At 53.3% G+C, this 21,427-nt stretch overlaps 1 protein-coding gene across 2 annotated transcripts in view; it reads left to right on the top strand.

Moving 5' to 3' along the window:
• SORL1 (sortilin related receptor 1) overlaps positions 1–21,427 on the top strand; it is a 45,102-nt gene that overhangs the window by 4,497 nt on the left and 19,178 nt on the right. For both annotated transcript variants that reach the window (XM_064634472.1, XM_064634471.1), the window contains exons 2-23: positions 4,487–4,603; positions 4,882–5,007; positions 5,160–5,321; positions 6,458–6,525; positions 6,832–7,012; positions 8,847–8,948; positions 9,754–9,923; positions 10,059–10,251; positions 11,240–11,357; positions 11,862–11,935; positions 13,550–13,638; positions 13,751–13,929; positions 14,673–14,859; positions 15,883–16,011; positions 16,242–16,327; positions 17,811–17,983; positions 18,208–18,339; positions 18,485–18,576; positions 19,265–19,511; positions 19,942–20,080; positions 20,716–20,889; positions 21,035–21,148. In XM_064634472.1, the coding sequence (XP_064490542.1) occupies positions 4,487–4,603; positions 4,882–5,007; positions 5,160–5,321; positions 6,458–6,525; positions 6,832–7,012; positions 8,847–8,948; positions 9,754–9,923; positions 10,059–10,251; positions 11,240–11,357; positions 11,862–11,935; positions 13,550–13,638; positions 13,751–13,929; positions 14,673–14,859; positions 15,883–16,011; positions 16,242–16,327; positions 17,811–17,983; positions 18,208–18,339; positions 18,485–18,576; positions 19,265–19,511; positions 19,942–20,080; positions 20,716–20,889; positions 21,035–21,148 (3,052 nt within the window). The remainder of the gene's footprint in view (positions 1–4,486; positions 4,604–4,881; positions 5,008–5,159; positions 5,322–6,457; positions 6,526–6,831; positions 7,013–8,846; positions 8,949–9,753; positions 9,924–10,058; positions 10,252–11,239; positions 11,358–11,861; positions 11,936–13,549; positions 13,639–13,750; positions 13,930–14,672; positions 14,860–15,882; positions 16,012–16,241; positions 16,328–17,810; positions 17,984–18,207; positions 18,340–18,484; positions 18,577–19,264; positions 19,512–19,941; positions 20,081–20,715; positions 20,890–21,034; positions 21,149–21,427) is intronic.

Here is a 21,427-nt window from a genome sequence, read left to right as displayed (position 1 = left end):
AGCTCATCTCCAGGACCTTCTTACTAAGGGGCCAGGTTATTTCTGGTTGTTTCTGGGTTCCCCCTCCCTTACCTTTCCCTTTCTCCTGGAAACAACAGCTAAGGGAGAGCTCTGTTGGTGCAGCAGAGAGCAAACAGCCCCGCGAGCAGGCGATTCCAGTATTAACAAAATTAACACAGGCCTGGCGCTCTCCGAAATGAGTCACCCGTGTTTCATATCAATGATTTCAGACCCTGGCATTTTCAGTCCAAGCCACAAGCAGCGCCACGGCAGGCACAGGCTGTATTTTAAAATATCATGGCAGGGCTAGAAACAGATGCTCGGGAGCAGAGCAGAAGGTACAGTAATGAAGCTTTAGTGGGAGCGCACGGGGAACGCGGCGTGCCGGGAATGCAGGAGCCACCCATGACACTCATCCCCGAGGCTGGGCTATTGCATAAGCCTTGCCAGGGGGGAGGCAGAGGAAACAGGGACAAAAAGGCCTGGTACTTGTCCTCTGAGGCTTCCAGTGAGCTGGAATGATGAGGAGCATGGTGAGAACACCTTTCCTTTTAAAGCCCTGTGCTTTGCTTCTGACCCCTTTTAGCAGTGGCTTTCTTTACCCCCATCCTCATTCCACCAGCTACTGGGGGCAAAATGTTTAGCCCATCCCTCTTCTGCAAGCAGCCCTGAAGCCAAGATCTGACCTGATGGCAAAACTTGGTTTCAGCAGCCGCTCACAGCCACAGAGACCCTTTGCTCTCTGAGACCCTCACTCACCAAACCACAGTAATAACCTACTGTCTATTCAGAAATTTCCTAGGAACAACGTTTTTTTTACAGGCATTTCTTTTTCAGTTGTGTAACCAGGATGGGAAAACACATAAGTGATGCCTAGGAATCTATTCTGCACACCCCCAATTTTACAGCATCCAGCCTCAAGCCCTGAGCAGTCACAGTACGTCTCCTCCTGATTTACCACGAGCTGGGGTGCCAGGCCTATGGCTGGAGCATTAATCCCCAGCAAAGCAAACCCAGAGACACACACAGTGAGCTGCCAAGCCCACTCCACACACCAAGAATAGCCCCTAATGCTGTCCTGTCACTTGTCACCACTGTTAGCAGGCACACAGTATTTCTGCTCGTGGTTCGTCACAGCCAACGGCGCGATTTCTGCACGGGGAAGTCACACTTCCCACGCAGAGCAGCTCTCTGGGGGCTCCAAGGCTGGCATTTAGAGTCCTCTGGTGATGGAGTAGCTCCAGCAAGGTGCCCCTGCCAGAGTCACTCATCTCCTGGGCAGCCTGCACCGTGCTGGAGCCCGGGGCTTTCGCTAACGCTGCAGTTTGTCACGAGCCAGGGTCTGAGCCACCTCCGCAGCTAAAATCCTGCCCCAGCCTCTCCATCTGGGCACGAGCAACAGAGGGGGATGTGACAGGAAGGGAAGCTGGCATTTGGGCATTTCAGGTGCCAAAGACTGTGGATCAGGGCACTTCCCCCAGCCCCAGATGCTTGAGGAGCTCAGCACTGCACACTACACACCTACCAACAGTCAGCCCCTCTCTGGGCTCAGCAAGGCAACACTTCCATCTCAGCATCCAGACAACATTCCATCTGCCAGCACTCCAGCTCCAGCTGCATCCCTGAAGCTCATACCTGCTCTGGGGCAGCAGCTCCAGGGGCTGTCTTCTTCTCATCCCATTTCTGCAGGGCATTCGTTTGTAGGAAGATACTGTTAACAAAAAATAAATACATAAGCGTGAGCAAAGCTAGCAGCATTAACTACTTTAACTAGAGCTACAAGCAGCCTCTGCTATGTCTTGGCTCCAGTTTTCCCCTCCTGGACTTCATTTGGCACCTTACGTATTAGGAGGACAAATTAGAATTTCATGCATATTTCATATACACTTAATCACTTGGCAAAGACCAAAACACTTCCCCATTAAGTGGAATTTATGCTAAACGCTGTTTCCATTAGGCACCAGTCATTGCCTGTTCATAGGTTAAACCAGTTCCCAAGGAAGGCTGGGACACTGTCAGGGGAGGCTGTGACAGTGGGCTCCTGCCAAAGGAGCAGGCAGGGCAGGGTTCCTCCTGTCAGGGCTAACAGAGCCTCATTGCAAAGCTGTTCCACAAAAAACACCCTCATCAGCAGGATATGAGGTGCTTTTCACCCAGGGCACACAGGGCAGTGCTGCTGCCTCAACAGCAAAGATTAGGGGTCCCATTTGTTGCTCCCCTGAACCATTTGGGTCCCCACAAAGCTCTGAAGGGCCAGAGCAGGGCTGCCAAGCAGCAAACACAAATGTGTGACACTCCTAAACCTGAGACCTGCTGCACCAGCCCTTCCAGGGGGACTTACAGCATCCTTGTGCTGGCTTCTCCTTCCTTACACCCTTTAGTAAGACGTGCTCCAGCAGCCCTCAGCTCCTCCAAACCTTTCTGCTCAGTGCTGCTCTTCCTCCCTCCCGCCAAGAACCAAACCCTGCATGTGTCCAATTTGCCTTTATATAGGGACTCTGCCCTAATCAGGCTGCCTGAGTTCACTTGGCTTCTCAGGAGTAACAAAACTCATCTGGCTCCCCTGAATCCAAACACATTGCCCCTGTTTTTTGGGTTTCACTGCACTTTCCAGGTCTCCCTACTCCAAGAAGGGGTCTCACTGTCTCCTTTAACTACACTTTCCAGGTCTCCCTACTCGCTGTCTCCTTTAGCTCACAGGATGAATAGCTGTAGAGGTTTACTGTTGGGGTTAAAGCAAGGTGCAGATAGGAGTCTCCTTTGGTTTTCTTGCTTTTGAAACTCCTGGGGTCAGATTTCTTGCAGTAAAAAAAATAGAAAAGCACTGTTAAAATTGACACGGAGGTTGTAACAAGCCCCTCTTAGCTGAGGGGATCTACAGGACTAAGTTTTGGGGTTCCCAGCTGTGTCCGGGCTGAGGTCGGGCACAGCCGGGAACCCAAAAAAAGCCGCACCCGAAATAACTAATCGAGATGTAGGAGACTCAAACGGGGCTATCCTGCTTTCAAAGGAGGGGAGAGGGGTTGGGAGCACAGAACTGCCGTGGATTCCAGACCCGAGGCAGTCTGCCGGCTGTCTCAGTGGGCAGCAGCAGTTCCTCCTTCTCCGCCCCGTTTCCCTGCATCCTCAAACAGCGTCGCTGCTTTTTTTCCTTTTTTTTTTTCTTTTTTTTTTTTTTTCACGCGGGGCTGCTGCTGCTGCCTCGCTTTGTAGCTGGTGCTGCCGCCTGACCTAAATCTCTGCCGTGTTTGCCCGGTGGGGGGGTCTCTGCCCGGGCAGGCGGGGTTGCAGCCGGGGGCACCCACCCCGGGAGCATCAACCCCGGGGGCTGCTGACTGGTGGGTTTGACTTGATTTCCCCCCCCCCCCCCTCTTACGTGAGCCTATTGCATAAGAGGGATTTAGGGGCTCCTGCTTTGCCTTGCCCCCCTTTTTCTAGAATAAAGACCTTGTTTTTCCCAAGTGTTTCACTCGAGCGCTGGCGGAGGTTGAAGCAGCCCCTTACAACGCTCCTTGCTGACCGCGGGGTCAGCGGGAGCCGCAGGGCATCGAGCCTAAGAAGGGCTTATCCCTGTATTTTTACAGCTTCCCAGGGCCCTGAGCTCAGGGGTTACCAGCCATCAGCTGAGCCGTGGTGTGTGCGAGGGCTCAGGCACGCACGTCCTCTGCTCCAGGGGCCGGGGCACCGAGCTACGGCCGCTGCTGAGCTGCTTTTCCAGCAAGGCTTGGCTGTCCCTGCCTGCTGGTGACAGTCCCTGTGGGTTTGCCCTGCACTTCCAGCTCCCACCGTGGTGATGCTGTCAGAGCTTCCCCATAGAAACCAGCCCTTTGGGACCGGAGCTGTCACAGCCCTGCCAGAAACAACACACACGGGAATAACGGGGTCACGCAGGGCTGTGTGTGTGCTGGAAGCACAGGGTGGAATCACAGAGTATCCTGAGTTGGGAGGGACCCACAAAGATCAAGTCCAGCTCCTAGCCCTGCACAGGCACCCCAACAATCTCCCCCTGTCCCTCAGAGCATTGTCCAAACTCTCCTGGAGCTCTGGCAGCCTTGGTGCTGTGCCCACTGCCCTGGGGAGCCTGGGCAGTGCCAACCACCCTCTGGGGGAAGAAGCTTTTCCTGATATCCAGCCTAAACCTGTCCTGACACAGCTCCAGCCATTCCCTGGGGTCCTGTCCCTGGTCACCAGAGAGAAGAGACTTTGTTTCCCTGTGGCACTTTTGCCTCGTCAGCCTGAATTTGAAAACACTTCTCAGCCCTTGGTTTTAGTTTTCATTCTCATCATTCCCCCAAATCCTGTTTCTCTGAGGAAGAATAAAGGGAAAACAAACCTTATTAGGCACATCCTGCCAACACATCCAGGAGAGATGCTGCTTTGAATGAGTTTCCCCAAAGTGTGTGTGTTTTCCAAGCGGGTGTTTGCTCTCTGAGGGTCCCTGTGAACGAGGCTGTGGCTCAGGGTGCCCTTTTCCTTGGCATTGCAGGTCAGCCTCAACGATTCCCACAATCAGATGGTCGTCCACTGGGCGGGAGAGAAGAGCAACGTGATCGTGGCCTTGGCCAGAGACAGCCTGTCTTTGCTGGGTCCCAAAAACAGCGATGTGAGTAACACAGCCTGGGGCACCTTCTGGGCCAGGCAGGGTGGTGGTGGCTGCTGAGCTTCAGCCTGACCTGCTGAAACAAAAGAAAGGCCCATGAGTTTGAGTTCAGAGGCACAAAATAAATAATTCCACATCTTCTGTGTTGCCCCGTGGGTTCAAAGCACACTCAGGCAATCTCTAAGGCTCCCCCGCCTTGTGGTTTGATGATTTTTTTACCACATCTGCCAGAAGGGAAACCAGAACTTTGCACTCCTCACTCTGGGGCTTCTCCATTGCAGGTTTACGTGTCTTATGACTACGGGAAGAGCTTTAAGAAGATTTCGGAGAGGTTCAGCTTCGAGGGGGGGAACAGCAGCGAGGTGGCCATCGCCCAGTTCTACCACAGCCCGGCCGACAACAAGAGGGTGAGGGGGATGTGGCACCTGGGACAGCCAAATCCTTCTTCTCCACACTTTGCCCTCCCAAAGGCTCCCCTGGGGTGTGTACCTTTGTGGCTGCTGGTGTGATCCCTGCTCTGACCTCCTGCTTTCCCTCTTGTCTGCTCCTCCACTCCCAGTATATCTTCGTGGACGCCTTCGCCCCGTACCTCTGGATCACCACCGACTTCTGCAACACAGTTCAGGGCTTCTCCATTCCCTTCAGAGCAGCTGATCTCCTCCTGCACAGCAGGAACCCCAACCTCCTCCTGGGCTTCGACAGGTCTCATCCTAAAAAACAGGTGAGCACTTCTGCTGAGGTGGGAAACCGGCATCCTGCCTCTGCCCTGCTGTGACATTGCCCTGGCCTGTCACGTCCCCCACAGCTGAGAGTCACCCTGCCTTGTGCCAGGGCCATGTGGCTTCATGCTTTGACTGTTCAGGGTGTCTGATCTTAGATTGCTGCATGCAAAGCTGTCCCAGATTGGCCAGGACACCCCCTTCCTTGCAGTCTCTCTGGTTCCTGAGCTCTGGAGCAGTGAGGATAAAGTACCTGCAGGGTGGTTGCCTTATTTCCCATCCCTTTTCCTTCACTGATGCTGCTCCTTCATCCACATTGCTCCTGACTGTGTTATCATCCCACTTCTCATGGTCATAACTCTCCCCAGAGCTCTGGCAGCCGAGGCAGGATGACCTCTGCAGTGTTTCATGTGGGCATGTGGTTTGGCTTTGGACCTGGCACAACAAACTGCTTCCTGAATACAAACACGTCTGTTTTCCCTGGAGCTATTGGCTAAAGACTGTAAATAGTTACAGCACCCTCAGGTAGACACAGGCAGCATAAGGAAAACCTAGAGGTGAAAGAACCAGAGTAAAACACACACAGTCTGTGCTGGTTCCAGTCTGGTCATAGCAGGGTGCGTGCTGGGATGCCTTCCAGGCATCCAGGGATGTCAGAGCTGGGCAGAAGGAAAAGGAAAAGATCCTATCACTCCTCTTGACCTTGACGTTCCTGATGCTTGCAGATTTGCAGCAGCAGCATGTCGCTCAGCTTGGGGGTTTCTCACCTCTGAGGGGGGTGTGAGCTCTGCCCAGATATTTCCCCTTGCCATCGCAATCCACAAGGACATTATAGCAAGTTGATTTTATTTCTGAGTTACTGTAAAACCAGGTGGGGTCAAGAGACAGTGGGAAATCCTTCTGGACAGGCTAAAGGACAGGTTTTTTTCTGTTTGGGTTACTCTGCTGCTGCTAGAAAGGTTGCTGCTGCTCCAGGAGCTGTCACAGAAAGAGAAGTCATGAGAGTAGTGATGGATGGATGCAGGTCTGCCCTGCCTGAGATTGGGTCTCTTAAAAGGTTGGGTCTGTTTGTGTCCCAATCCCACTGGCATCTTTGTCATTGCAGATGACATTTCAAATCCCACCTTTGTCATTGCAGCTCTGGAAATCAGACGATTTCGGCCAGACCTGGATAATGATTCAGGAACACGTCAAGTCCTTTTCATGGTACGTATCCCATCTGTGTACACCCAGCTCCTGTCTCCTCTCATTCCTCACCTCTTGCCTCATTTGCTGCCCTGTGCAAACCAAGGAACCAGGCACCAAGGCGTGCTCCAGCCCTGCCCCCTGCTCCCCTCACCCAGCAGGGACCCTGCGCTGTGGGGATGTGGCACTGCGGGGTGACAAGGGACAGCCACCCACGCAGACACCCAGGGGTGCTGCACATTCCCCTCTGGAAAGGGGACACCCACTGCCTTCTGCATCACTCTGTGAGCACAGAGGTGCCACCACCACCTCGTTTGTCCTCCCCAGGGGGGTTGAGCCCTACGACAAGCCCAACACGGTGTACATCGAGCGGCACGAGCCCTCGGGGGCTTCCACCGTCATCCGCAGCACCGACTTCTTCCAGAGCCGGGAAAACAAGGAGATAATCCTGGAAGACGTGGAAGACTTCCAGCTCAGGGACAAATACATGTTTGCAACCAAGTCTGTGGTGAGTGTGACGTGAGGAATTCACTGCTGAGGGGGAGGGTTGGTGATTTGGTACAGAACTACCGCAGCCACAACGGGGCAAGAGCGTCTGCCAGGGGGTGATGCTGCTCATGCTGCACCTCACAGCTTTCAGACCTCATGTTTGGCTTGTCACAGAGGTGTCACCAGGCTGCCTGCAGCTGCCATCCCCCCCCCAGGCTCGCACTGCCATGGACAAAGCAGTGCCTGCCCGTGGCACTCGAAGCAATGGGGTTTCCATGCTCCTGCCTCCTGGCAGGCTGGGCAGAAGTAGGTCAGCCTGCAAAGTGCTGGGACCCGGGGAAAAACCACAGGATGCCTGGGAAAGATGTTCGGGGTGGGGGTGGCAGGGGAAGGGGGGGATGTGGCTCAGCAGCTCCGTGGTTGGGAGGCCGCTTGTCAGAGAAGATTACCATCAAACGTGGACTGGGTCCAAGTAGCCTAATGTGCTGCAGCCTGGAAAGAAAGCTGGATTTCCAGTTTGCTTTCCTAAGAAAAGAGGATGTGGGTGAGTTTTTACAGTTCTTGACCAGTTTCAGACAAACCTGAAAGAAAAGCAAGAAGGTGTTTGTGCTTTCTCTGAGGGCAGCTCCTTTCTAGATGATCGGAAACACGAGGCCAGAGGGATAAAGTCCTGATCCTTCTAGAATTCAAGGAGCAGTTTTCTAGCGTTGCTTTCCACCCCTGAGTGTTCAAAGAAGGAACTTTTTCCCTTTAGGGGTGACTGCTTGCAGAACCACACCGAGTTTCCTAGGCAGTGTCACCTCCAGCCACCTGAGCGGGCACAGTGGTGCCCAGCACTGGCAGGGGACGTGTTTGCAGAGCAATTTCAGTTTCTCAGGAGTCTCTCTTGCAGGTAGTACAGCCTGTAACTCCCAGGGCCTGGCCCCCTGGCGCTGTGCCCGGTCTGTGGTTTGCAGGAGATTTTATCTGGGCTTGTTGGTGGTGTTGGGTGAAACACTGGAGGTGGTTTGTGTCTCTGCAGAGAAGCCTCTGGGCTTGCAGGCAGCACAAGGCGAGTTTGAACTCAATTCAGGGGTTCTTTGGAGCTTTTTCTGCTTCTAGATCACTCAGGGGTCGCAGGGGGAAGCACGTCCTGCTCTCCCCTGCAGCTCTAATGACTGGTGTTACACTAAACATCAGTAAAATCACCCAAGGCAAGACTGGTTGGGAACACTGAGACAGAGGGAGGCTGGCTGCAACCCCCTGAGTTGGAAATTACAGTCTCAGGTCTGAAATCAGGCACTTGCCTCAAACCTGGGCTGCAGCAGGAGCAGCCCTGGGGAAAGGACAGGCTGGGTGGCAGAGGCTCCCAGGGCTCTGACTTCTGCTCCTTTCCGTGGGAGGCATGGTTGCTTAGTGATACAGAGCCTGGGAGAAACCAGGCCGCTTATTTTTGGAGCCTAAATCTGGGTTTAGGTTCTTACCACTGCCATCCTGTACGAAATGGGTTGCCCCCCAGCTTTTTGCTCTTTTGGCTTCGTGCTGGTGCCTTTCATTTTGTGCAAATCTTTTTTTTAAAAAAGAAAAGAAGGAAAGGACAGGCTGCTCTGCAGAAAAAGGAGGAATTAAAACCAGCCTCCTCCCCCCCACCTGACTGAGCAGAAAGGGCAGTTTGCCTCCTTGCTGAGCCCTGGCTGTGGCAGTTTAAACCCCGAGCAGGGAGCGCTGCTCCCATCGTCAGTCCCAGCCGCTGCCACGCTTCGCCCTCGTGCAGGGAAGGGGAAGCCCTGGGCACTGGGTTATTGCAGCCTCTGGAGATGAGGGGGATTTAGGGGGTGAGAGGCACTCCTAACACATCCCTGTGCTTTGCACAGCGTTTGCTTGGCAGCTCAGAGCCGCCCTCAGTCCAGCTCTGGGTTTCCTTCAACCGCAAGCCGATGCGCGTGGCACAGTTCGTTACCAAGCATCCAATTAAGGTAAGTGGCGCCTTCTGAGCAGCCTCCTCTCTCCCTCCCGTGCCAAGGACACCCTCCAATATCAGCAGCAGTTTGCTGCCTCTCACCAGACACTGCAGGAGTGGGAAGGGACCTCATATAACCCTGCTGGGGGGTTTGGCTGAGGGAAAGCTCACGTTAGGGGGATTGTGTGGTTTACGTGGTGGTACTTGGACAGTCAGCCAGCTTCCTCCAGCACTGGGGGTGGAGGCTGGCATAGCAAAGCCCAGATACCCAGAGAGGGGCTGATCCCACTGCTCTGACTCTGCTTTTGGGGACCTTACCTCTTCCCGTGGCGTGGGGTGCAAGGTCACTGAGCACGCTCTGGCTCCACTGGCACGGCCTGTGGCATCCAATTCTCTGCAGGGGGAGGATGCCCAGGGGACAGACAGGCTTTGCAAAGGGTCTGTGATCCATGATCCAGAGGTGCTGAGGTGTCCCCAGGCTGGTGAGGATGAAGAAGGGCACGAGAAGCAAGTTCTTGGTGTTAGAGCAGTTTGGCACCCCAGGCTCAGTGGGTCCAGGCAGACAGATCCATCACTGATGGGGCTTTGCTCCCAGTGCTGCTTCTGGGGGACTTTGCCACTGGGTTGTGCAGGGCAGAGGACAGGAATCACTGTGGGAGAAACACAAAAGAGAAAAGCAAAGTGAAGATTTTCTACTTGTTGAGTGGAAAAAATACCAAAGGGTGGGGGGCAGAGTGCTTTCAGCTAGGTAAGAGGAGACTAAACCCTGCCTGTCTGCACACACAAATGAAGCCTGCTCGCCTGTTATTTGTGTCCCAAAGGAATATTATGTTGCTGATGCCTCGGAGGACCAGGTGTTTGTGTGTGTCAGCCACGACAACAACCGGACCAACCTCTACATCTCGGAGGCAGAAGGCCTGAAGTTCTCCCTGTCTCTAGAAAACGTGCTCTACTACAGCCCAGGGGGAGCTGGGAGTGACACCTTGGTCAGGTAACGTGGGACACACCCGACCGTCTGCGGCGACCGAGAACGTTGGCCAGGGGCTGTGCCATTTTTGGCTGTGTTCGATGGAAGAGCTGACAGCTCCCCAGACACACAGAGGCTGGTTTATGGTTTCCCCCCCAGGTACTTTGCCAACGAGCCCTTCGCAGACTTCCACCGCGTGGAGGGCGTGCGGGGCGTGTACATCGCCACGCTGCTCAACGGCTCCTTCAGCGAGGAGAACATGCGCTCCGTCATCACCTTCGACAAGGGCGGCACCTGGGAGCTGCTGCAGCCCCCGGCACAGACGCACTACGGGGAGCACATCGACTGCCAGGTAGCACAGGGGTGGCAAATCCCCTCCCCAAAAAGCGGGCAGGAGCGCCCTCGGCGCTCGGGGAGGTGGTTTGGTGGAGGTCGTGGTGGTGGTGTGGGGTTGGTGGTCGGGCGTGGTGATCTCAGAGGTGCTTTGAGACCGAAAGAGGCTGAAAGATCAATCCCACCACAAAGTCCTTTCCAAGAGGAGAGTGCACCTGGGATGGATGGACAGAGTGGGGAATGAGAGGCTGGAAAGCAGTGCCGGGAAAGGGCCCTGGGGGTGCTGGTGGGTGGCCAGTTGGCCACGAGCCAGCAGTGCCCTGGCAGCCAGGAGGGCCAACCCTGTCCTGGGGGCATCAGGAAGGGGATTGTCCTGCTCTGCTCTGCCCTGGGCGGCCTCACCTCAATACTGGGGCAGTTTGGGGGGACACAATGGAAGGAAGGTGTTGAACCATTGGAGAGTGTCCAAAGGAGGCAATGAGGATGGGGAAGGGCCTTGATTTGAAGCCGAGTGAGGACACTGAGGGCACTTGGTGTGTCCAGCTGGAGAAGAGGAGACTGAGGGGAGACCTCAGTGCAGTTCCACCTTCCTGGCAGGGGCAGAGGAGGGGCAGGGACTGAGCTCTGCTCTGGGGGGACCAGGGACAGGACCCAGGGAATGGCCTAGAGCTGTGTCAGGGCAGGGTCAGGTTGGATCTCAGGAAAAGGTTCTTTCCCCAGAGGCTGGTTGGGCACTGCCCAGGCTCCCCAGGGCAGTGGGCACAGCCCCAAGGCTGCCAGAGCTCCAGGAGGGTTTGGATGATGCTCTCAGGCACAGGGGGTGACTGTTGGGGATGGTTCTGTGCAGGACCAGGAATTGAATTTGGTGATCCTTGTGGGGTGTCCCTTCCAACTCAGCACATCCTGTGATTCTGTGACTGCTCACACAGTGATTCTGTGACTGCATGGAACGAGGGCACGGGCAAGTGTGGGAAGGAGGTTAATGCTGCTGTGGTTTGCTTTCCCAGCTTTCCCAAGGCTGCTCTCTCCACCTGGCCCAGCGCCTGAGCCAGCTGCTGAATTTCCAGCTCCGTAGGATGCCCATTCTCTCCAAGGAGTCAGCACCAGGACTGATCATCGCCACCGGTACCTCTCCCCTTCCCTTGGCTCGGGGTTGGTTGTTTTCAGGACACGAGGAACTTGGCAGCATCTAGTTTGTACAAGCAGGTTATAAAATGCAATTAAATTGTGCATTTTGCTGTCCTTTCTCTGCTGCAGTCCCCATCCAGTAATTACAGCGTGAACATTTTACTGCAGCACAGTGACGTGAGAAACCTGCTCTGTTCTGATCCTTTTCCCTGATCCACGTGAAGGGTTCCTTGAAGATTCAGAAATTCCTGTTTGTCTCGCTCTTTTACTGAAGAACACACACATTTTTGTTTAATCGTGTTTACAGCCATGGGTTTTTTCCCCCATCTGCTTTTAAAACGTGTAATAGTCTTTAAAATAATTTGCTTTGGAAGGGATTAATTTATAGTGTGAAAAATCAGCTCCTTAATCAGAGACAAAAATAGTTTTGGAGGTGTCTGGCTTCATTTTTAGCAATCGCTTTGCATTCCTCAAGAAGAATGATTTCTCCCATTTTCCTAGGCTCCATTGGCAAGAACATGGCAAGGAAAACCAATGTCTATGTCTCAAGCAGTGCTGGAGCAAGGTGGAGAGAGGTAAGGCTGCTCTTAGGCTCACCCAATTCAGCCAAGGTGGTGGTGGAGGAAGTAGAATGTTGGCAGCAATAAACTTAAAGGACATTAAAGGTGACCTCCATGTGAATCCAAGAGCTGGAAGGTGCTGAATGTTCCTTAAAACCAAGACAAAATGGTGTTTAGATGAAGGACCAGCCGTGGGTTGGTTGAAGGTGAACCTCTTGGTGTAGGTGGTGGATTTAAAAGCAGGAAAGCTCTCTCCTCTATTTCTCCCTTTCAGCTGGCAGGGTTTGCCCTCAGCATAGGTCATCTGGTCTCTTTTAGATGCCAGCCAGGCCTTTGTATGTGACAGTGTCTGGAGAGGCTCCGGCGCCTTCCAGAAAAACAGGATCTTGCCCTCGGTTTATGGGGAGTTTGATTCTGTTTACTGAGTGGATATTCTGGTTTGTGGCAGTATTTGTGGTCTGCCTGTGCACTCTGCAGCCAGTGTAATGTGGTATTTCAACATCTGCAAGCTATTTAATCCTGGGAATTAAGCAGCCTCCTTCTCCTCCTGCAAGTGCCATGTGGTCTGGGTGAGGTCTGGGACACACCACAGGTCTGGCTGCTGCCAAAGTGACCGTGGTTCTCCAGAATCCTGTGGGGAGCAGCCGTGGGGACCCTTGCAGCTGGGTATCCAAAACCCAAGACTTTCAGGTGCCAGCCTCCCCTGGCTCAAAAGGATTGCCTGGAAGAACAATTCAAACATGCCGAGGAAGCGCTGACCCGCAGGGAGCAGCACCAAGCCCCTGATTGATCTGGGCCCTCTGTATCCTGAGCAAAGGTGCAGAATGACCCAGCACTGGAGTTCCTCAGCTGAGAAGCAGCAACACAGCTCCTTCCCCCCAGCTTTGGCAAGCAGGAGGCTGGAAGGCTCATTGCTCTCCACATCACTGGTGTGGTCCCACAGCACAGAGAAGAAAGAAACAATACATCCAGTGCCCTGTGTAAGAACGTCCCCAAGCGTGACAGCACGTCCTGTGAGCAGAGTCAGGCATGGACATGCTGCCTGTTTTCACCCAGAGCTGCACTGGATAGGAAACCAGTGCAGGAAAAAGGTGGTTTTGTGGTGGAGGTGAGCATGAAATACGAGTTCCTTTCCACGGGATGGATGTATGAATTGTCTCCAGGGCTTGTTTCTGCTTGCCATGGCCCTGCTTCTGTCTGAACATTCAGAAGACCTTCCACAGCCCGAGAACCAACACTTCTCTGCAGTTTGAGAAGGTCTTGAGTCCCTGCCAAGTGCTGGGAAAGCCTCTTAGACATGACAAATGAGGGGGAGTGATGGACTCTGGTTTCATGTCATGGCACTTCTTCCATTGATTCTTTCCCTGCACCCAGTGCTGGAGGAGCAGAGTCCAGGGCTCAGTGCAGCTCTCACACTCAGCTCTTAGGGAAACTGGGCTGGCTGCTCTCATCTGCAGATGTTGTCCCATAAACACTTCAGTCTCTGGTGCCTCCAGACACTTGGTTTGGCCCAGGCTGAAACATCAGCTTAGGTCAGGAGGTATTTTTCTGACAAAGCACGCTTTCCAGCCATTTTCCCTTAGCTCAGCACAGCTCTGATCACACCCCTCAGCACTGTTTCTCTTCCAGGCACTGTCTGGACCCCACTACTACACGTGGGGGGACCACGGGGGGATTCTCGTGGCCATCGCACAGGGCACCGAGACCGACCAGCTCAAGTGAGTGTCAGGGCACAGGGATTGCTCCTGGTGCTCAGGCTGGGGATGGGAGAGAGTGCCCTGCAGCAGGCAGGAAATGCCCCTGGCACCTCTCCCAACCTTCTTTCCACAGGTACAGCACGAACGAAGGGGAGACCTGGAAGGTGTTCACGTTCTCGGAGAAGCCGGTGTTTGTGTACGGGCTGCTCACCGAGCCGGGGGAGAAAAGCACCATATTCACCATCTTTGGCTCCTACAAAGAGAATGGCCACAGCTGGCTGATCCTGCAGATCAACACCACGGACGTGCTGGGTAAGGGGACAGGTGGCAGAGCCACTGCTGAGGATGGCTGTGTCCAGAGGGGCTGTGGCACCAGGTGCTCTGTCCCTCGTGTCACTGCTGCTGAAGGCATCACTCATATTCCCTGTGCTCTCCCTGTATCCCTTCCCTCCTCACCGAGGAATTTGAAAAAAAAAGAAAAATTCCTTCTGAAGGCTTGTGCCTATGAATGTTTTATAACCCATTTCAGCTTTGATTGCGAGGCAGCATTTTAATCAAAGCGCAGTTAAACCCAGCAGAGGAATTTACTCGACTAAAATTTATAACTGATTCCCCTGACGTTTTGTTGGGAACGGAATCTGTTTGGTAACCAGAATGACTCCATTTAAATGAGGCATCACAGATTCACTGTCACTGCCACAGAGCTGCTTGTTGCCTCCTGTCACCGCGTGCCGCTGCACGCTCCGAGCTGGAATGCTCTTGGGCTTTGCCTTTTCCTTTGGGACAGGGCTAGAGCCTTGCAGATTGGGGGAATTCTATCATTTTGTGACAGGGTAGGGCAGAGAGGGAAGGGAAGGGCATTACTGTGGTGTGGGGCTGGATGCCTGCTCTCCTGGGGGAGGAAAAATCCGGAGTGCTTTTCCAAGAGACTGCTTTAAAACAAGGTGTGGGGTTGAAGATGTGGCAGCTCCAGGATTCCCACACTTTTGGCTTATTTGCCTGGGGGGCTGCAGGGACTGCACCTTTCCATACCCCAACCTTGTTTCTTCTCTTAGGGGTCCCTTGCACAGAGAATGACTACAAGCTGTGGTCACCCTCTGATGAGCGAGGCAATGAATGTTTACTGGGGCATAAAACCGTTTTCAAGAGGAGGACTCCTCATGCCACCTGTTTCAATGGAGAGGATTTTGACAGGCCTGTCATGGTCTCCAACTGCTCCTGCACGAGGGAAGACTTCGAATGGTAAATACCAATTAATTTCATTTGGTCTGGGTTGTAAGTCTGAGATAAGTTATCTGTGACCAATCGCTCAGAGTGAACAAACATCCAATTTATGTGGCTCTGAGTGTCACTGCTTCATTTTATAGCAAGGAGGAAACTGCAAGAACTGAAAACATCCTTTCATTAATGGTATGGTGTGAGACTTAATTAATGTCTTTACAGCCTATTGGGAGCCTCTGAAAGGTTCCCTGGAACAGGAAATTATCGTTACTCCCTCACCTTTCAAATGATGGTGGACAATTTTCCATCACATCCAGAGATCTTCCACCAAAAATCTTTGTGACCCTTCAGCCCCAGGGATGCAGCTGGCCCTGCTGTATCACTTTGCAATTTGCACATTCCTGACACTGGGTTAGGATTAGGAAACACGCTCTGGCAATGTGGTGCAAAGGTTTGGGGTTAGAAAGTGAACTGCTTTTCAGGGACTGGGCTTTCAGTGGGGCTCACACCAGACTGCTCAAGCCCAGATCTGCCTGTCTGATGCCCAGACAGAGCCTAAGTCTGGCTCACCATGAGCAGGCTGAGAATAGGGCTGGTGGGATCCAATCCCTGCCTCGGAATCGCAGCTCCCTGCAAAATCAGATTGACACAACCCCTTCCACAGCGTTTTCCAAGGAACAGCCGCACTGTAACTCCCTTTTTACCAACAGCACAAGCCAAGAGACAGAGCAGTGACCTAAGCCAGCCAGGAGAACTGGGGCTTGCAGCCAGGTTTTCAGAGCACTCTGGCTCAGCCCTGCCTTGCTGCCTCACCTTCCCCAGCCTGCCCAGCCACTGGCAAGCTTATTTGCAAAATGTTCTTGAAACGTCCTGTCTGGCTCTGAGAAATCATATGCAGCTAAATGCTGATCATAAGTGAATGGCCTTCTGAGACACTTTGGGTGCTTAAAAATTCTATGCAAAAATAGAGCAGAGTAATAGCATAGCATGGCTGCATTTTTTCCTTCTCCCTGTCCCCTCCTTACACCTTTCTTCTCCTTGCAGTGATTTTGGCTTTAAACTGAGCGATGATTTATCATTAGAAGTTTGTGTTCCTGACCCTGAATTTGCTGGGAAACCCTACGACCCACCAGTCCCTTGCCCTGTTGGCTCAACCTACAGGAAGACTCGAGGGTATGTGCTGCACTTGGGAGAGCAACCTGATCTTCCACAAGCTGGTATTTATCCTATTGGTGATTAAAAAACCCCAAACAACCACAAACCCCACAATGGAAACGCCCCACGAGTGGCAGTAAACAACTGGCATGTTTGGACATACATTGCAATTAAACACTGCTGCCTATTCAGGCTGCACAGGATGGTTTGGTAAGAGTTTCCATGAAATAAACTGTGTGTGTTTGCAGCTACAGAAAGATCTCTGGGGACACTTGTGCGGGTGGAGACATCGAGTCGCGGCTCGAGGGGGAGCTGGTGCCGTGCCCGCTGGCTGGTGAGTACAGGGCAGGATTGCTCTGGGCACAAGGGCTTCATTCATAAAACCCCTGGGACCACGCACACGAACTCCTAGAGGGCTCTCAGACAAAACCTGTGCCACACAGGAGTCTTGGTGGGTTACAAATCATCACCTCCTGCCCCGTGGCCAGAGAGCAGCGTCAGCCCAGGGTGCAGAGCCCTCTCTGCTCCTGAGCCCCCCATGGCAGGCTGCAGGCAGCCCCTCTTATCCTGGTCATGTCCTTGCTGTAGCTGGTGTGAACCCAACCAGAGAGACAAGAATTAGATCAAAGATATCCCCATCCTGGAGAAACCCTTGGGAAGGTACCACCCTGAGACAGCCACTGTATGTGGCTGAACGATGGTTATTTGGGGCCAGACCAGGGCAGAGGCTGCCCTTCAGTCCTGCCTGCCACACTTCACCCCCATCCTTATTTTCTCCTCTCAAACATACAAGGCACTGAAGCAGTCTCATGCCCCTGTGCTGCCAAAGTTATTTGCATTCTGCTCATTACAGCTTTAATTTAATCTGCCGTCACGAGCTGCGTGATCAGCATGCTGCTGTGCTGCAGCTCCAGAGCCTGAGGCAGGGCAGGGGCTCATGTGAGGGCTGGGGCAGCTGAGACCACCAGCACGAGGTCTCCCTGCACTGCCCTAAGATTTTTCAGGGTGCAAACAGCCCAGGGAAGCGTTCCCCCTGCTGGGATCCTTGCCAACACCGTGCTTAGGTTTACTCCTCGTTCAGAGCCCGACACGTTTTTCACCCCTCTGAGCCCTCTTGAGCTATTTGGAGAGCTGTGCTGGTCATGCTGAGAAGGGCCCTGCTGATTGCAAAATAAACCTGCTGTCCCCACCGGGCTGCCCTTTGAAGTGCAGTGTTCCCAGAGTATTTGCTGATCGTCTTCAGATACGTGCTGGCTCGCACCATGGTAACACTTTCATGTACAGTATCTGTTTCATATCTCCGTATAATCTCATTAGGGATGCACAGCCAGAGTTACTTACTGACATTAGCTTTACTCATTAATAGCATTATTGGACTTGACCGGTAGCGTTGCTAATGCCCAGGAGACTTTGTCCCGGCCCAGGATCCCATTACGCTGGATTTGACACAATTTAGAAACAAAACCCACCCCGGGATATTTTCCTGCGGTGCCGGTGTCCCTTAGGACTTGCAGATTTACATCACTCCCACCTTTTTGATGGGGTTTTTGAGGGAGAGGAGGTCTGTATTTTGTTTCTCATTGTGAGAAGGAAGGGGTCACACTTTTGCTGGCCTTACCTCCTCCTCCTGGATCAGACAATGGCCACAGTGTGTTCCTGGGCCCATGTTCTCATCTACCTAATCCCAACTGAGACAAATGGTCTTTGCCTCCCTGAGGTGCTAAAACCAGGGGTCAGAAAATACCTGCTAGTTTTTTGCCCCTTGAGTAGCCTAAAATGGCCTCTAAATAAGGTTGTTCTCCTGGCTGTTGTTGCAGAGGAGAACGAGTTCATCCTCTACGCCACCCGCTACTCCATCTACCGCTACGACCTGGCCTCGGGCATCATCGAGGAGCTGCCCCTGGCAGGGCTCAGAGGGGCAGTTGCCCTCGACTTTGACTACGACCACAACTGCTTGTACTGGGCTGATGTCACTCTGGACATTATCCAGGTGAGCCAGGGGGTGAGGAGGCTGCCGTGGGTCAGGCTGCCCCTGGCATCACCTCCTCGCACCAGCGTGTTTCATCCACGCCCCGAAATACAAATGTTTGCCTTGGTGCTGCTCCCCTCCCAGCTGTCTGTCTCTGCCTGCCTTGCACACCTGACCACGCTCACCTTCAGCCTGAGGAAGTTCCTCATCTTTTATTCTGATTATTATTATTATTTTTTTTTCAGCGTCTTTGTCTCAACGGCAGCTCTGGGCAAGAAATAATCATAAGCACCGGGCTGGAGACAGTGGAAGCTTTGGCCTTTGAACCCCTCAGTCGGTTGCTGTACTGGGTCAACGCTGGGATTCCCAAAATTGAGGTACAGCTCAGCCCACCTGTGCTACAGAGACGTGACTGTGGCAGTGCATATTTTATTAGGGAGCAATAATTACCTGCCACAGATTTCATGCTACTTTAAGCAAGTGCAGTAAACACAGCTCTCCTGATTTTGGTTTTTGGCCCAGGTTGCCAATCCAGACGGAGACCTGCGACTCACTGTCCTCAACTCCTCCATCCTTGAGCGACCCCGAGCCCTCGCTCTGGTTCCCCGAGACGGGTAAGAAAGAGCATCACGAGTAGGAGCCCTGGTGCTCCCCAGGGGAACCATGCTGATCCTTCAGCACTAACAGCACAGGGGAGAGGGCTGCATGGACAGCTCGGATAGCAAAATGTGGGCACAGACACAGCACGACGGGTCCAGCTCACAGTCCTTCCCTCCAGAGCCCACTCTTGCCGTCACATGCCCAGCCAAGCCACCTCAGAGCAGAGATCACAAACTGTTTATTCTTTCCTGCCCATACCTATCTACTAGTAAATAACTTTTCCTGCCAGTAGAACTGGTCTGGTCAGTGGGCAAAGCTGCAGTGATGCGTGAGAAACTAAGCTGAGCTCAAATTCAAGGGCTAAATCTAAGCTGTATCTTTCTGAGTGGGGTTTTTGCTGCGGCTGCAAACGCAGCTCTGACAAACCCGAGCTGTCTTCAGGCATCTGTGCTAAAGTGAAGCAGTTCACAGCAAGGTGAACCTGCAGCTGCACTCACACCACGGAGCTTGCAGCTGAATAAGCCTCTGTGCTGCTCGTAGATCTGCTGCTGGCGTTCATTAGAATTGCAGAGCTCCCCTTTCAAAGGCGTGTCGTGCAGGGGACACGGAATGTAAAGCATTCAAACCTCTACTTCTGCAGCCTGGTTCCCTTTGATGAGCTGTTCTGTGATGATTCGGAGTAACCTCTCTGCCTGTTGTCAGGTTGATGTTCTGGACAGACTGGGGGGACTCCAGAGCTGGGATTTACAGGAGTGACATGGACGGGTCCCTGGCCGGGTGCATCGTTTCGGAGGGGGTGCGGTGGCCAAACGGCATTTCCGTGGATGACCACTGGATCTACTGGACCGAAGCCTACATGGACAGGATCGAGAGGGTGGATTTCAATGGGATGCAGAGATCTGTCATCCTGGACAGCCTCCCTCACCCTTATGCTATTGCTGTGTTTAAGGTTTGTTTTCCCGTTTCCATAGCAGGCAGGCTCTGAGCTCGGTGGTGGAGGAGCACTGAGCACACTGAATTTGGAGGGTGGGGATGTCATTTGGAGAAGGCATGATGCTTGCTCTCTTTCTGCTCCTGGCACATTCCCCCAAATCCCTGAAACAAGCAGGCAGGTGCAGTTAAACCCAGGACCAACATCCAAGAGTGTGCAGCATTTCCAAGTAGGTGCACTGCACTGTCTTCCCCATGTTATTTGCCACTCCATTCCTGCTCAAATCCCACTTCAGTTCTTTCTCTTCTTGTCCCCATTTGGCTGGGGACATTTGCACTCTCAGTGTCCCCCAACATCCAGGATTTAGAGTGGCTTAGAGCAGGTCCTGCTGACGAGCACGGCCCCAGTGCTGCTGCCCCTTAAACTAAGAGCCAAGCCTGTGTTTCAGAATGAGATCTACTGGAATGACTGGTCACAGCTGAGTATCTTCAGAGCCTCCAAAACCAGCGGCTCCAGGATGGAGATCCTGGTTGGCCGATTAAATGGGATCATGGACATGAAAATCTTTTACAGAGGAAAGACAACAGGTGAGTGTGCAGATGAACTTCCCTGCCATTTGGAAATGTGTTCATCCCCAATTTCCAAAGGTTCCCAAGGCCACCAGGCCCTCCTGGCTTGCATTTCATGACTATATCCCCATTCCTGCAGGGTTTGAAGCTCTCAGGCACGGCTGTTAGGAATGAGTCTCATGAGTGTTCTGTGCTGCTTTTTGGCTGCCAGGAGAGATAATAAAAATCAGGGAGAGAGCTCAGAGGGCAGGCACCTGTGGTGGCACCTCATAGTTTAGGTCACAGACCACAGCCTTTCCAAGCCAAGTGCTGTACGGGCCAAAAAATAATAGTGTTTTAGAGCTGCATCAACTTTGTCCTCCAGTTAGTCATCCATCTGAGCTGTGATAAGGCAGCAGCAGCCCCTGTGTGATGAATGTGCTGGTTTATACCCATTCGCAGAGGGGTACAAGACCATCAAAGGGCTCTGTAGGAGTCTGGGAAGATGTTTAAGGCCCTTGAACTCCCCGGAGCAGATGGCTCAGTGCATTCCTAAGGCCTCTCAACACCCAGCCCTGCAGAGCAAGCTCCAAAGCCTGGGCTGGCAGGTGAAATTGGGTGTTCCCAGCCCTCTCTCCTGACAGTGCCCCCTTTCCTCTCTTCCCTGGCTCCAGGGGAGAATGGCTGCATCTCCAAGCCCTGCAGCCTGCTCTGCCTGCCCAAGTCCAACCACGGCAGGAGCTGCAAGTGCCCCGAGGGGGTGTCCAGCACCGTGCTGCCCACGGGGGAGGTGAGGTGTGACTGTCCTCGTGGCTACGTCATGAAGAACAATACTTGCCTGAAGGAAGGTAAAACCACTTGATTCTTGCTTCTGCTTTATGCCGAGAGGCATCTTCTGCCACTGGGAGAGGTCGGTGTGACCTCTTCTCTGTCGAGCAGGAGCGGGGCCCGTTTCTAAAGCCTGGCTTGTTTTGGTTTTCCCTCCTGCACCAGAAAACACGTGCCTGCCCAACCAGTACAGATGCTCCAACGGGAACTGCATAAACAGCATCTGGCAGTGTGACAACGACAATGACTGCGGGGACATGAGCGACGAGAGGAACTGCCGTGAGTGTCCTGGGGGGGCCCTGGCCTGGCCACATTTAGATGTCTGGTGTGTTGGCATCTACACTGCCTTCAGTCAGGGACAGCAAGAGGTGCTTTGGGGATGTAACTCACCTCCTCTGGATGAGTTGTGTCCCACGAAGGCCAGTATTTCCCCCTCGACCAGCTCAGGTGTCGGTGGCTAAAATTTGGTGAGACTGATGCCAGCTGTGTTTGTCTCTTGCAGAAATTGTCTTCTGAAGCTATTTGAGGGCACAGCTAATGCTGAGGAAAAGAGTGCAC

This window comes from Pseudopipra pipra, chromosome 23 (genome assembly GCF_036250125.1).
Source record: "Pseudopipra pipra isolate bDixPip1 chromosome 23, bDixPip1.hap1, whole genome shotgun sequence".
NCBI lineage: Eukaryota > Metazoa > Chordata > Aves > Passeriformes > Pipridae > Pseudopipra > Pseudopipra pipra.
Note: the sequence above shows the minus strand (reverse complement) of the source record. Positions and strands in the feature narration are given on the sequence as shown.